This window comes from Arvicanthis niloticus, chromosome 2 (genome assembly GCF_011762505.2).
Source record: "Arvicanthis niloticus isolate mArvNil1 chromosome 2, mArvNil1.pat.X, whole genome shotgun sequence".
In the NCBI taxonomy this organism is placed as follows: Eukaryota; Metazoa; Chordata; class Mammalia; order Rodentia; family Muridae; genus Arvicanthis; species Arvicanthis niloticus.
In genome coordinates, this window is record NC_047659.1 from 44981579 (window position 1) to 44995427 (window position 13849).

Consider the following 13849-nt stretch of genomic DNA (forward strand, 5'->3'; position numbering starts at 1 on the left):
AAACCATCAGGATAATATAGGAGTCCTTATCCTAGCAGCCAGGGAGACCACTGTTTTGCTCTTCTGGTTGTGATCATTAAATATCCACAGAACAAAGTCTCCATTTCATCCTGTCTAGCAGCTACTTCTGCAGCTGGGAAGAGCAGAAGGGTCACATGCAGGTGCTGGAGACACAGTCCTCTCTGCACGTACCAACATGTATGTCAGTGAACTCCTGTGATGGTTAGTGTTAATGTCTTGTGTAAGTGGGAAAGTGAGCCAAGCACTGGCATGCGCACACTCATTGCTCTTCTTGTGGCTCCAGGTATAACACAACCAATTACTCTTGCTGCTGTGAGTCCCCCTGCCATCATGGACTGGAACCTGAACCTGTCTTCTTTAAGTTGCTTTTTTTGCCACAGCAACAAAAAAAGGAAACTGACATGTCCATATATGTAACTCAGTGAATGCCACATAAATCTATCTGTGTTGTTCTTCTAAATGGAGGACTTGTGCTATTTGGTTTTCTGACTTTCCACCAAAGCTAGAGATCAGAAGATGACTCTTGTAATGAAAAATGGCGGAGTCAGCCCCCAGGACTGATTCTTGAAAGTTCTGTTAAGGAAACTACTATTTGAATTATTTGCTATGAATGGCTGGTGAAGATATTAGGAAAGAATGTGGAATCTTTGTGTGAATATGGGGAATGGTGTGTGTGTGTGTGTGTGTGTGTGTGTGTGTGTGTCCTCACCGATCCAACATTTAATTTTATTAGCTATGACAATTTTGCCTTACGGAAAGAAAAAAACCTCCTAAGTGTTTCTGAAATTTTGAGTCACAAAGTTAAAAGCTAAATAGGAAGCAGAGGTAATTGTTAACAACCAAGAGGAGGCCAGGAAGCAGTTCAAGGCCATTGTGAAACACAACAGTCATTGAAGAAGGAACTCTGACATCGCTCCCAGTAATCAAGTCTCTGCACAGAGCATGAGTAGGCCGGTGCAGAAAGAAAACTTCCTAAGTGAAGAACTTATCTAAGTGAAAGAACGTATCTAAGTGATAGGACTTTGGAAGCATTGTTGAATTACAGCCACTTCACTCAAGCCATCAGAAGCTTTCAGGCAGAAATGTTCCTGGGTCCCCTCTGAAACTACAACTCTCTGCTAAATTGCTTGGAAGGTTTCTTCCTGAACAGGTACCTGGGCCACCTGAGCCTAGCCAAGCCTGCAAATTCGCATTTCTCACATTTCCCCCTAGTGATACCAATGTTTTCAGGGAGACACTGTGAGAATTATTATACTAGCTTGTCACCAGTGACCCAAAACAGCTGCAGTGTCATTCACTTTGTGAAAATCAATAGTTCTTAATCAGAGACGGCTCCAAAAAGCTCTGTAGTTTTTTAAAAAGTGGTTATGGGTAGCTGGAGAGATGGTTCGGAGACTAAGAGTTCTTGCTGCTCTTCCAGATCACCTGGGCTCCATCCCTAACATCGACATGGAAGCTTACAGCCATCTGTAACTCCAGCTCCAGGAGATCTGACACCCTCTTACTGCTTCAGTTAGCACTGCACAGTGCGTTCTACAGACATACTCGCAGACAAGCTACCCATACACGTAGTCTTTTTTAATCTTATAAAAAGCCCCATCCTTATAGATTCTGCCTCCATAGGCTTAAACCAAGCCAGAACATGTAGTATGATTCTGGCCTGTCCAGACCACAAACAGGTCACTCATTTAAAAAAAAAAAAAAAAAGTATATATAATGACCTTGAATTATTATATAAAGGGAAGCAGTTTCAAGAATCAAGTCTTCAGGTTTTCTACAAGTGCTCCAAAGGGACGAGGGGAGGGTACTTCAAGGATGGAACAGGAGAGCTACAGTTTACCCTTCCTCTTCCTTCTCCCTATCCTTCTTCTCCTCCTCTTCCTCCTTCTCCTCCTCCTCCTCCTCCTTGTTCTCCTCCTTCTCCTTCTCTTCCTCCTTTTCCTTTTCCTCTTCCTCCCTCTCCTCTTCCTCTTCCTCCCTCTTCCCTTCCTCCTCTTCTTCCTCCTCCTTCTCCTCCTCTTCTTCCTTCTCCTCCTCTTTTTCCTCCTCCTCCTCCTCTTCCTCCTCCTTCTCCTCCTCCTCCTCCTCTTCCTCCTCCTTCTCCTCCTCCTCTTCCTTCCCACACCTTAACCTCAGGACCTGTGCTCACACGTGTGTGTGCACTTCCGGTTTCCATGTTTGCTACAGCCCACATGGTTAAAATTTCGGCTGTTAACCTAACTTCCTCAGGCTGCAGCTGAAGAATGAGAGCAAGAAGACTGAATGAAGTCACCAGGATTGATTACTCATCAATCACGCCTCAGAATTACACATCTGCCCTCCACGCTGCATAGGAGGAGCACTGTGATGTCTCCAAGCAAGGCAATGTCCTTTCAGCCCATCCCTCGCCCTCTTACAGCACAGATGAATCTCCTCATCGGAACCGTCCACACAGTCATTTTCCCCATCACATATCCAAAATGACTGGATGCACACGTGGTTTTTACATTCAAACATGGCAGCTGGGCAGTAGGTACCATTGGCAAAGCGAGTGGCTGTTGGCAAGGAGGGGACACATACCAAACATTAATTGGATAGACATATTCGATCTTATTCACTTTAAAATTCAGTAGTTGTTAACCAGGGACGACTCCAAAAAGCTCTGGAGGTTTGAAAAAGTGGTTATGGGGACCTGGAGAGGTGGCTCAGAGATCACCTGGGATCCGTTCTTAGTACCTACATGGAAGCTTATAACCATCTGTAAACTGAAGTTGAGTCTCTCTCAATTATGACTCCTTATCATCCATTACCCTGGTGCTGTGGCTTATCTTGGGATTAAAAAGAAATATGTCTTTGGCCAGGTGTAGTGGTGCACACTTAATACTAGTACTCGGTAGGGAAGCTAGAACTCTGTGAGTTCGAGGCCGGCCTGGTTGAAGAGTTCCAGGACAGCCACAGTTACACAGAGAAACCCTGTCTCGGAAAACCAAAAAAAGGCAAGGGATGTTTATGTCTTAAGAACAAGACAATTCTCTGAACCCAGTTTTCAGTGACACAAATAATTCCAGAGGGAACATCATACTGTGTTTCTCTGGCCAATTGCCAGTTGCCACATGTATGGAAACTGTCTTTCCCCATCATCTTTGAATGTCTCTCTGAACTTCGGGAAACGGTAAGGGCATCATCAAGTCTATTGTGAATAACTACAGAACGGCCACTGCAAACAACTAGGGCTCTCAAGTCCACTGGGAAATAATGACTCAAGCAAACTGAATATCATGAGAAGGCTGAAGAGAACATACTTATGCTTTTAAACTAAGAAGTGGGTTGTGTCTGAATTGCCTTTCGTGTGCACCGAGATGTACAGAACCTCGAATGACCAGGCACTTACGACACGCGGACTCATCAGAAGCATCCAGACAGTCTGCTCTCCCATCGCATGCAAATGCCTGGGGCACACAGTGTCCACTCGTACACTGAAAATGTTCAGGATGGCAGGTCTTCATCTCTGAAGGGAAACGATCATAATTCTCAGAAGAGCTCATGGAACTGGGCGCATGGAGCGCAGAAGCTATTTACCAGTAGGCTTCTTTCCTACCTGTACCCTGTGGCTGACTCTTAGTGAACTCGCACTACTGTCAGTAAAATAGACAAACTCAAAATTCAGTTTCTCCTTTCAGCATGCAGAGATGCTGTACACCCTGTTGGGTAACGTCAGTTATTAACGTCTTTCTCAGAAATAATAGTTTCAAGATTATATGATGTCACCCATACCCACCATTTAATCAGTATTTAGAGTATCTGTCCCAATATGCTGTCCTTTACCCCAGGGTCACAGGTACCCTTCTTATCTTCCTATCACTATGATCAGACTATTGTAAGTTAAACATAAAGAACAGAAAGTGCAGAAGACACCATGTTAGGTGGAACACTACAAAAATTACAGGTCATTGAAAACTAAAGAGCCTTATCAACGCTAGTTTAAAGTCTCTACACTATCACAGCGTAAGATTCTATATGCCCTGATAGTTACCACAGTCTCGTTCATCTGAGTTGTCTCCACAGTCATTTTCTTGGTCACAGACCCATCGAGAGGGGATGCATTGCTGATTCGCACATCGAAATTCACTCTCCGTGCACGCCCGAGGAACTGAAAAGGAGAGGCACCTGGCCATCAGTGTGCACTGGGAATCCTACCCAAGAGGTAGGCTTGGGAGCTGGCCTGGGCCCGTGGGTACCCAATTCTGTCCTGTGATCCAGTCATACTCTAAAACAAAATCCTATGCCTCACTGGGCATGGTAGCACAACCTTTAATCACAGTACTTGGGAGGCAGAGGCCAGCCTGGTCTACAAACTGAGAGCCAGAGCTAGAGCTGCATACTGAGACCTTGTCTAAAAAAAAAAAAAAAAAAAAAAAAAAGCAAACAAAAAATCTTATGCCTCAATTTCAAGTTCATAATGGCCTTTAAGAAGTTTTGCGAAACCCTAGCTAAGCAATGACAGTATTCAATAAGAACTTTATTATCGTTTTGGATAATAATGGGTTCAATGGGAATGAACTTAGGGCATCATCCATGAAGGACTGAGCTACATTCTTGGACTATGTATATATACATATACATAATGCAATATACATACATACATACATACATACATGTGTACACATACATACACATCATATGTATATATGGTCTCACTAAGTTTCTCAGGCTGGCCTTAAACTCACTCTACAATCCAAGGAGACCTTGGGCTTGTGACCCTCCTCCTTCTGACTCCCACAGGGCTGAGAAGTACCTCCTAGACCACTCTTTTGTGTAACAAGTCTTAGCTGGTTGACACTGCTAGGTGTAATCAACATGCTAATTCTCCCGATTGCCTCTGGCCAAGGCTGAGGACTTCTAAAGGGTAACTAAAGCTGAAAAGGATGCAATTAAAGACAAACTTGAAATTGAAAACACATCATGAGCCAATGGCAATAAATGACAACTGGGGTTTATTTTCCAAACATACCTTCTCATTCAAAACTGAATACTAAGTTTGGTGTGATCTAGTCCTCTGGCTTCCCTCCCTCAGGCTCGTGTCCCATTGCTAAGTCATTACAGCTACTACCAAAACAGTCACTTATTCCAGGAATGATAACCGTGTATATGTAGATGTATATTATGTGTATATGTTTATGTAAATTATATGTATATTATACATATATTATATGTATATTATATATATATATGCAAATGCAGAAATACTCCTTCTCCTGCTATTAGGACCTTGTTGGCAAAAAAGCTTTTGATGCAGGTCTTTAGTGTCAACACCTTTTCTTACTTCTTTTGGCTTTATTCCTCTTATTTTATAATTCATCCTTCATCAGAAATCATCTCATTTGTTTTAGAGGAAAAAACAGTTAAGAAAACACAACAGACCAAAGTAGACTTGATCAAACGTTCCCTTCACAGATACCTTCTCCCAAAGCTTGACTTATTAGCACTTCAGAAGGAAAATATATACTTCCATAGCCCAGAAAAGAATGGCCCAAGGAACTGACATCCCACCCTCTGAGGAGGAATGGCTGAATTATATAGACAGACATCCCAGCCCCTGTGGCTCATGGGGTCACAGATCCTAAGCACTCACCACAGTTTTCCTCGTCTGAGTTATCACCACAGTCGTCAATGCCATCACACTTCCAGCGGAGAGGGATGCAATGGTGATTTCCACACCGGAAATCCCCAGAAGGATGACATGGCACTGATTCTAGAAAGCACAATCATGTTCAAGACTTGATAAGCTGAAGTCCCTGCCTCATTGTGATATAGTCTGAGAACTATGTTTCCATATTCCTGAAGCACCCAGACACAAGGATGTTAGCTAACCCTAACCCATCCTCTATCTTGAAAGTAAGTTTATTACCTTGCGAGAGGAAATGTAGCTTTTGGCTGCCTTGTCTGCCTCTGCCTCAGGAATTAAAGAAAGGCATCTGCCTGGCCATTATTACCTTTTATAGAAACTATTTTAAAAGTAAAATATGATATCAAGTTTGTAATTGGCAACAAGATGCTAAAACATTGTCAGAGGCTTAAAATGGAGTCAGTAGAACATTCTATTACACCACCTTTAGTTTTTTAGAGCCAGTGTTATTAAGATGGTCCATTATCTTTTTTATCTCTCTAAACCATACACATCCAGATGCTTTGGTTTCAAGAGACAGTATATACCTGATTTTGACAATTTCCATTAAATTTATTCTTTTTCTAATTTTTCTTATGTTGCCAGAGTGACTCCAGCTGTCCACTAGATAATTAGAAAAGTCACAAAGACACTTAGAATATGATGGTCATGAAATAATACATCCAGATTTAGAAACACCTCTTTTTGTGCCATATTGTACCTTCTACCATCTGTGAAATCAGACAAGCTATTTAGACATGTCATGTATGAATAAGGACTGTACATCTGGAAGAAATTAAACATGTTCCTAACATCCCAATCATATCTTCTTTAACTTATCTGCTTTGGGACCAGATGTTATTTAAGATGACATAAATTAAGTTTCCCCAATGACTCCAAGCTCCTTTCCAGAGGTAAAAGAGATTGGACATCTATCCTTATGAGAGCAGCATTTAACACTGACATTCTCTTGGCCTTCCCCAGCCCCCCAAGCCCTTCCTACCACAGCCTTGCTCGTCACTGTTGTCCCTGCAGTCGTCAAAGCCATTGCACACGGCCCACTGTGGGACGCAGCGGTAGTTAGTTTTACAGCTAAATTCTGTGTGGTTGTCACAGTTGTAAGCAGCAGTCACTGGAAAGAAAGAAATGAAGAAATGAGAATGGAAGTGCCAATCTCGCTGGGAACAGCACCAGAAGGCTCCTCACTGTGGTTATACAGAGGATGTGGAGCCTACAATCAATAGTTACCACGTAACCACTAAACAGACTCAGGCAACCAGCATCTTCACTAGGTATGATCTGTTCAGTGAGCATAACATTAGAGCCCTAACTATTCCTGTTATCTCAGTACCATTCATTAGGTTTGTGATGTAGTTTAAACCAGAAGAGACGGGTGGTTTGAATGAAAATGGCCCCCAAAGGCCCATAAAGAATGCCACTAGGAGGCGTGGCCTTGCTGAAGTAGGTGTGGCCTTGTTAGAAGAAGTGTGTCACGGTGGTGGGCTTTGAGGTTTCAGAAGGCCTAGTGTTACTCCCTTCCTGCTGCCTGAGGATTCAGACGTATAACTCTAAACTACTTCTCAAGCACCACGTCCTGCATGCTGCCATGCACCCCCGAAACTGTATGCAATCCCCAGGTAAATGCTTTCCTTTATGAGAGCTGCTGTGGTTATGGTGTCTCTTCACAGCAACAAAAGCCCAACTAAGACAGGGCATGAAGTAAATTCCTTGAATTGAAATGTTGGTGCTGTGGTAATATGACCATGAACTTAACATGGGCCTCACTCTATTTACCTATAATGCTGAGGCCTCACCTCCCTGACCTCAGTGTTTCTCACAGGAGATCACATGAATGCTCCATATCATGTTCTGCATGGCTGGACAACTCAGTACCATGCATTGGAGGTATGGCCAGGGTCTGGTTACAAATATAAGCCACTCAACAATGCTTTATCTTGTAGTGAGAGTTTGCAGGAAAAGACAAGAAAGGGCATTTCCTTCTCTTAGTGTTTTCCCATCTGCTCTCCTGCTGGCCTTGGTTTCACAGGGGCCCACCCCTGGGGACTCACTGCATTCATGGATGGGTTCATCGGAAAAGTCTCCACAATCATTGTCCACGTCACACTTCCAGCTCTGTGGGATACAGCGACCATTGTTACACTTGAACTGGCCGGGCCTGCAGGTCCTGCTGGCACAGTGTGAAGTGTCTTCATCTGAGTTATCCAGGCAGTCGTCCACTGAGTCGCACTGCCAAGACTCTGGAATGCAACGCTTGTTGGCACACTGCCACTCATTGGTTTCACACCGGTGATGCTCTGCAAACAGGGCATACGGTTACCAGTCGAGAAGCTGTCAAGAATGGGAGCAGCCAGTTCACACTGGCGGGGTCTAGAGAATGCCATTTTAACTTCCTTTCACTGGGTTTATATTCTAGTGTAGTTATTGGTAACAATGACGATTACACAAAGAGTTATTTTTATTAGAATAACTAATAGGCTTTTATTAGACGCAGAATTGGGGGGTCAGATGCTAAACACACCTTCTAACTCTGTTTTTCTATCATTTAATTGTCTTCAAAATTTGTGATTATTGCTACTTTTGACATTCTGTTTCTAGTTTGTAGTTGGGGAACTGTTTTAATAAAAGAGAAAACACAGTCTTCATTTAAAATGAAGAGAAAAAAAGATGCCTTCTCAATGTCAGCTCCAGGAGGATTCTGCAACCAGCACATAGAGGAAAACCAGCCATCTAGATAACTTACTATTGACCTTAAAAGTTCAAGTTCAAGCCCTCTATTAAAATACATACAGGGTTGGTCCTAACTTTTCTACAAATTTTTTGAATGAGATTTTGGGTTGCTTCTACAAAATCAACTACAGAAATGGACAAAGAAGGCTATAGAAAGGATCCCAACATACCACAGAGAGCATGGTCTTCATCAGAGCCGTCGGCACAATCCTGGCGAGCATTGCACAAAGCCTGGGGGCTTGTGCAGTTGCCATCCCGGCACTGGAACTGTCCCAGACGGCAGAAGCGGTGTGGGCACAGGTCTGTTTCATCAGAACCATCAGAGCAGTCTTTCTGACCATCACATTTCCACCAAATGGGGATACACCTGCACAAAGGGAGGAAAGCCAGGAGAAACTCACTGAGGGCCATTGATGGAGCAATGCCCACATGGAGAAATGAATTAGTTACTGAATCCCAAGTGCTGGTGGGGAGGAGACAAATGGAATTACATTTTTAGAAAGTACATGATTATCTACCACAATGAAGGAATGAGTATTTCTTTTGGAAAACTGGGAAGCTCTAAGGATTATTGAGTCCTTATGTCACAACAGATACATGGTGAAGCCACAATGGAGCCTTCTCAATGATTGAACACATCGAGGACCAAAACTCAAGCTTTAACAAGAAGAAAAAAAAGGGAGAGGGCAATTTCTTCTTCAGACGGTCCACAGAATGGGGGAAAAAAGTCTTTGTCAGCTCTACTTCAGATGTTAGGCTAACATCCAGAATTTACAAATATTGCCATACCCCCCCCCCCCCCAAAAAAAAAGCAAAAAATGACAAAAGGCTCAACAAATGGGCTAAAAAAAATGGACAGTTTTCAAAAGAAAAGCAAATGGCTAATAAGCAATATCCTGGGATTTGCATGGGGGGATGCAAGTTAAAACTACCTGGAGGTACCACCAAACCCCAGTCAGAAATGGCTATCATCAAGGAACCAGACAACAAAGACTGGCGAGGATGGGGGAAAAGAGCCTGAATTCATGATGGTGGGGCTGTAATCTAGTATAGCCAGGATGGTAGTTTCTGAAATTGAAAATAGAATTCAGCCAGCCCACACCTCTCCTATCCCAAAGGGCTCCATATCCTTCCAAAGAGATACTTGTACACCTCTTTATTACTGCTCTATTTACAATGGAACCAGTTATGGAGAAAACAGATGGATCTAAAATCATCACCACCGATTCCCACCTAACTCTGGATTGAATTCGCCAGTGGCTGACACAAATGAACAACAGATAGAACCCCTGGCGATTATAGCTAAGGAGCAGTATATGGTTAAAAGCAGTCTATCCCTAATCTTCACAACAGTTTATTAGACATCAGAAATAACTTCTTTATAAACAGTACATGTTTTTATATGCACTATCTCTTTGCTTAATTAATTCCTTTTACTCAAGAAAGATCATACTGTAGACAGAAAGTTTGGTCCAACTAGTGAGTCAAACTAGTTAACCAAAATCTCAGTGGATGAAAACCTATATACCCAGCATTCAGAAACCTGAAACAGGATGATTTTCTGTGAGTTTCAGGCCAGCATGGGCTACAGAATGACTGGTGGTCCAGTATGAACTACACAGCAAGAATTCATCTCAAAAATCAGAAAAGAAAATCTCTGTCCACCTCTCTAGAGTCTCAAAGGCCAACGTGTGCCCAAGGGGAGGTGAGGCAATTGGAAAAGGGGAGCGGGCCCCTCACTTTTCATTGTTGCCACACAGGAACTGTGTGCTGGAGCACATGGGCATACAAAGTGTCCTGTCTCGAAGCTGAACAGTCTGAAAGTCATCGGGACACGCGCAGGTGAAGCCTCTCCCTCCTGCTTTGATGAGGCACAGATGCGAACAGCCACCGTTGTTGGTACCACAGGGATTGCTCACTACAGAAAGGAAGAAAACATGTGTTTGCCGTCATTTGCCTTGTGTGTCAAATACCAATTAGCAGCATACAGAGCAGGACATGGAATTTATCACCCTTAACTAGGAGAAAGCTGCCAGTTTTATCATTATGCCAATGTTTAAATAAAGCAGATAGTGTTTTTTTTTTTTTTTTTTTTAAATGTTTCTACAAGTCCTGGAAAAGTAAACAAGAACATGGCTTGCATTCTGTGCCAGATTCCAAATATGAGTTGTGGTTCCCAGCAGACACTCATATATCAAGTCTCCCTCATCCTAAGGATTGAGACAACAAAAGTTTGGATGCCAGAGCCATCCATGGATAGCTTGTGCAGTGTCTTAAGTTTTTTCATCTCCCCTTGGAGACAAAAACTAACTTAAGTTCCAGTAAGACCATATGAAGACGATTAACATCAAGAAAGAAATATTGAATACCATCATGGTGATAATTCTCATTTTTCTTTACTTTTAAGTTTGTCAGATGTTTTTAGCAAGACATTACAACAAAGCAGATCCCGAAAATCCAATCTGCATCCCCAAAAGTATACTCCAAATCCCTTGCACATTATTTCTAAAAGATTAATTAATTTTAATTGCATGAATCTTCCACCCACTATTACTTTATCAGAAGAGGGGAATAATAACATTTGTGTGACTCAAAACATGCTGCCATGAGCAGAGATATAACAACTATTTCATAATGACTACTAATTTTCTTCTAAATTTTATTTGTTATTAAGGGATAATTGTTAAAGATGCTATAATTGCATACTGATAGAGATACAGAATGTTCTTATTTTTCAAAGTACTTAGGGATGAAATCAGTTGATATTTAAAATACAACAGTCCTCCCACCAAAATACTAACTATGGGAATACTTGTCATTCACTTAGGAGGAGGTCGCTTGTCAGTTCAAGGTCACCCTGAGCTACCTACGGAGTCTAAAAGCTAAGAACTTAAAGTGCAGCCCATTGGCAGAGTGATCATCTAACAAGCACAAGGGCCTGGGTTCCAGCCCAACATTGCAAAATATAAATTTGATTTAAAAGTAAGGAAATGAATTCCTCTTAATTCTCAAAAGGTGTTTCGAAGAAAACATTAACAAGTGTCAATGAGCTGCAAATCATGTACCCTAAAGCAACTACCCCAAAGCCCACCAGTTACTCACCAATCGGCTGTCGGTATGGATGGTACACGTGGATGTCAAAGGGTTTGTGCGTTGTGTTCACCAGCACTGCTCGACCTGATCCATCATATTTATTTCCCTTTTCAACTGTCCGTGTATTCCAATCTGTCCAAAAGACAGTGTCTTCAAAAATGGTAAGAGCATAGGGATGAGGCAGGGTTCCATCATACACAGTTTGTCGATGGTGACCCTCCAAATCAGAGAACCTGGTGATAGGAAGAACAGCATGTAAGTAACCTGTCTCCTCTAAATGTCTCTTCTAAATGATCAGTGAGTGAAGCCATCAATTACAAAAATTCTACCCTTCTGGGTCTCTAAACAAATAGCAAATGGCATCAAAGTTTGAAAGCTATACTCAAAACCTGGAATAGCCACAGAAATTGACAGAATCACCAGTTTATAGCTATGGTTTGGGTATTATGGGTTAATGTTTTATGCTGGCACTGCCCATTGACCACTTTTTATTTCCTGAGATAAGCATCATTCTTGTTTTCTAGATCTGTGTGTGTGTGTGTGTGGGTGTGTGTGTGTGTGTGTGTGTAGATGCCTTCAGAGTCCAGGGGCATCAGATCCCCTGGAGATGAAGTAGCAGAGTATTGTGAGCCATTCCACGTGGGCTCTAGAAAGACATGAACCCAGGTCCTCTACAATACTCTCTGAATTGCTGAATCAATTTGTCAGCCTCTGACATCCTGTCTTCACTATCTAGATAGATAACAGCCATAACCATTCTTTCTCTGCTCATTTCTACAGAGCTCCACGAATCTTCCTGTAGGTAGCATGAGCTAAGACTGAAGATATAACTCAGTAGAAACTGAAAGTCATCCCTAACTGCACAGAAAGCTTGAAGCCAATCTGGTATACATGAGATCCTGTCTTACAAAAGAGAAGGGAGTTCAGTGTGACTCTGAGTGCATGGACCAGTTGGAAGATGAATGCACAGTTGTTGAGATTAATCTTTTGAAAGCACAGCCCTGCTAGGTTGTAATTAGCTACTTAGTTCATTTTTTTTTTCAAGGTACATACTCGATGTAACCCAGGTGAGCATCTGCCCAGTACAAGAGATCGTTGGTGTAGTCAATGGTGATAGCATTGGGCCATTCGATCTTGGTAGAGATAATCACAGATTTATTGGTTCCATCCATGCCAATTCTCCCAATGTATGCTTTGTCACCCCAATCTGCCCAGTAGACATGCCTGTGGGAGCAAACACAGAGTGTTCAAAACCCAAACCAAAAGATACAGCTGTTCTCCATCTAGAGAAATGAAGTTCCCATCCCAGAGTCTCTCAGAAAGGGAAGGAGGCTGGCGAAAATATTCATAACAATAAGGATGGTGTCCAGTGGTTCTCAAAATGAACCCTTGTGGATTTCAGTGGCTTTGATATAGGGAGTCCACTAAAGAAATATCATAATTTCCCATGCATATAATTCAAATGTGACTCAAAAGATGAAAAGTTAAAGACAAGAGTCCAGCTGATACATATCCTTTGAATGAGCAACACTGCTCATTGCACTAACACATTCACCAAGCAAAAAAAAAAAAAAAAAAAAAAAAAAAAAAACAGAGACAGATCCCAGCAAGATACTGGTCTATTAGTTGTTACATGAACAAATGATTGAATACATGAAGAAAAAGGTCCAAGATTACAGAGGAGCCATACCCTCTTTGAGGATGAAGGACAATTCCCCTGGGATTTTCAAAGCAGAAGGTATTGTTGGCATCTACACAGTGCTGGGCTAACATTCTGCGGTGTCGACCTTCAAGGTCAGAGACAAACAGGCAGTCCAAGACGGCATCCAACCAATAGAGTTTTCTGCAATGTAAAGACAGCAGTTACCATGATAGCCCCTTTGTTTATACACCCAGTTTTCTATCTGAGAGTCTTTTTTTTTTTTTTTTTTTAAAGAATAGAGTTTACTGAGGGCATGGGGAGGGGGAGCTAGGAGGGTAGGGGAGAGAGAGAGAGAGAGAGAGAGAGAGAGAGAGAGGCAGAGAAGTAGAGGCTGGCCATGACCATGTGGAAAGAGAGAAAGGGGGAGGGGACAGAGAGGAAAGAGGGTAAGAGAGAGAGAGGGTAAGAGAGTAAGAGATTAAGCCCTGAGAGTCTTACATCCATCTGTTTCATGGCACTTTCCTCAAACAAAAGGCTATCAAATGTCTCTACATATCTAAGTTGAAAGGAGCAATTCCCTACTGCCCTGAAAAACTCAGAATTTCTACTGGTTTTACCAATTGCCATGGTTGGAGAAATGGCTCATTAGATAAGTGGGACCTGAATCCCCAGAAGCCACATGAAGCCAAAACACAGCAGTC

General features: G+C 42.3%; 1 protein-coding gene across 2 annotated transcripts in view; it reads right to left on the reverse strand.

The window, feature by feature from the left end:
• Lrp2 (LDL receptor related protein 2) overlaps positions 1 to 13849 on the reverse strand; it is a 160701-nt gene that overhangs the window by 27859 nt on the left and 118993 nt on the right. For both annotated transcript variants that reach the window (XM_076928864.1, XM_034495021.2), the window contains exons 51-61: positions 13197 to 13349; positions 12560 to 12730; positions 11516 to 11739; positions 10154 to 10331; positions 8584 to 8780; positions 7735 to 7980; positions 6669 to 6797; positions 5633 to 5752; positions 4034 to 4150; positions 3392 to 3508; positions 2418 to 2555 (exon numbers count right to left, since the gene is read on the reverse strand). In XM_076928864.1, coding sequence (XP_076784979.1) covers positions 2418 to 2555; positions 3392 to 3508; positions 4034 to 4150; positions 5633 to 5752; positions 6669 to 6797; positions 7735 to 7980; positions 8584 to 8780; positions 10154 to 10331; positions 11516 to 11739; positions 12560 to 12730; positions 13197 to 13349 — 1790 coding nt within the window. The remainder of the gene's footprint in view (positions 1 to 2417; positions 2556 to 3391; positions 3509 to 4033; positions 4151 to 5632; positions 5753 to 6668; positions 6798 to 7734; positions 7981 to 8583; positions 8781 to 10153; positions 10332 to 11515; positions 11740 to 12559; positions 12731 to 13196; positions 13350 to 13849) is intronic.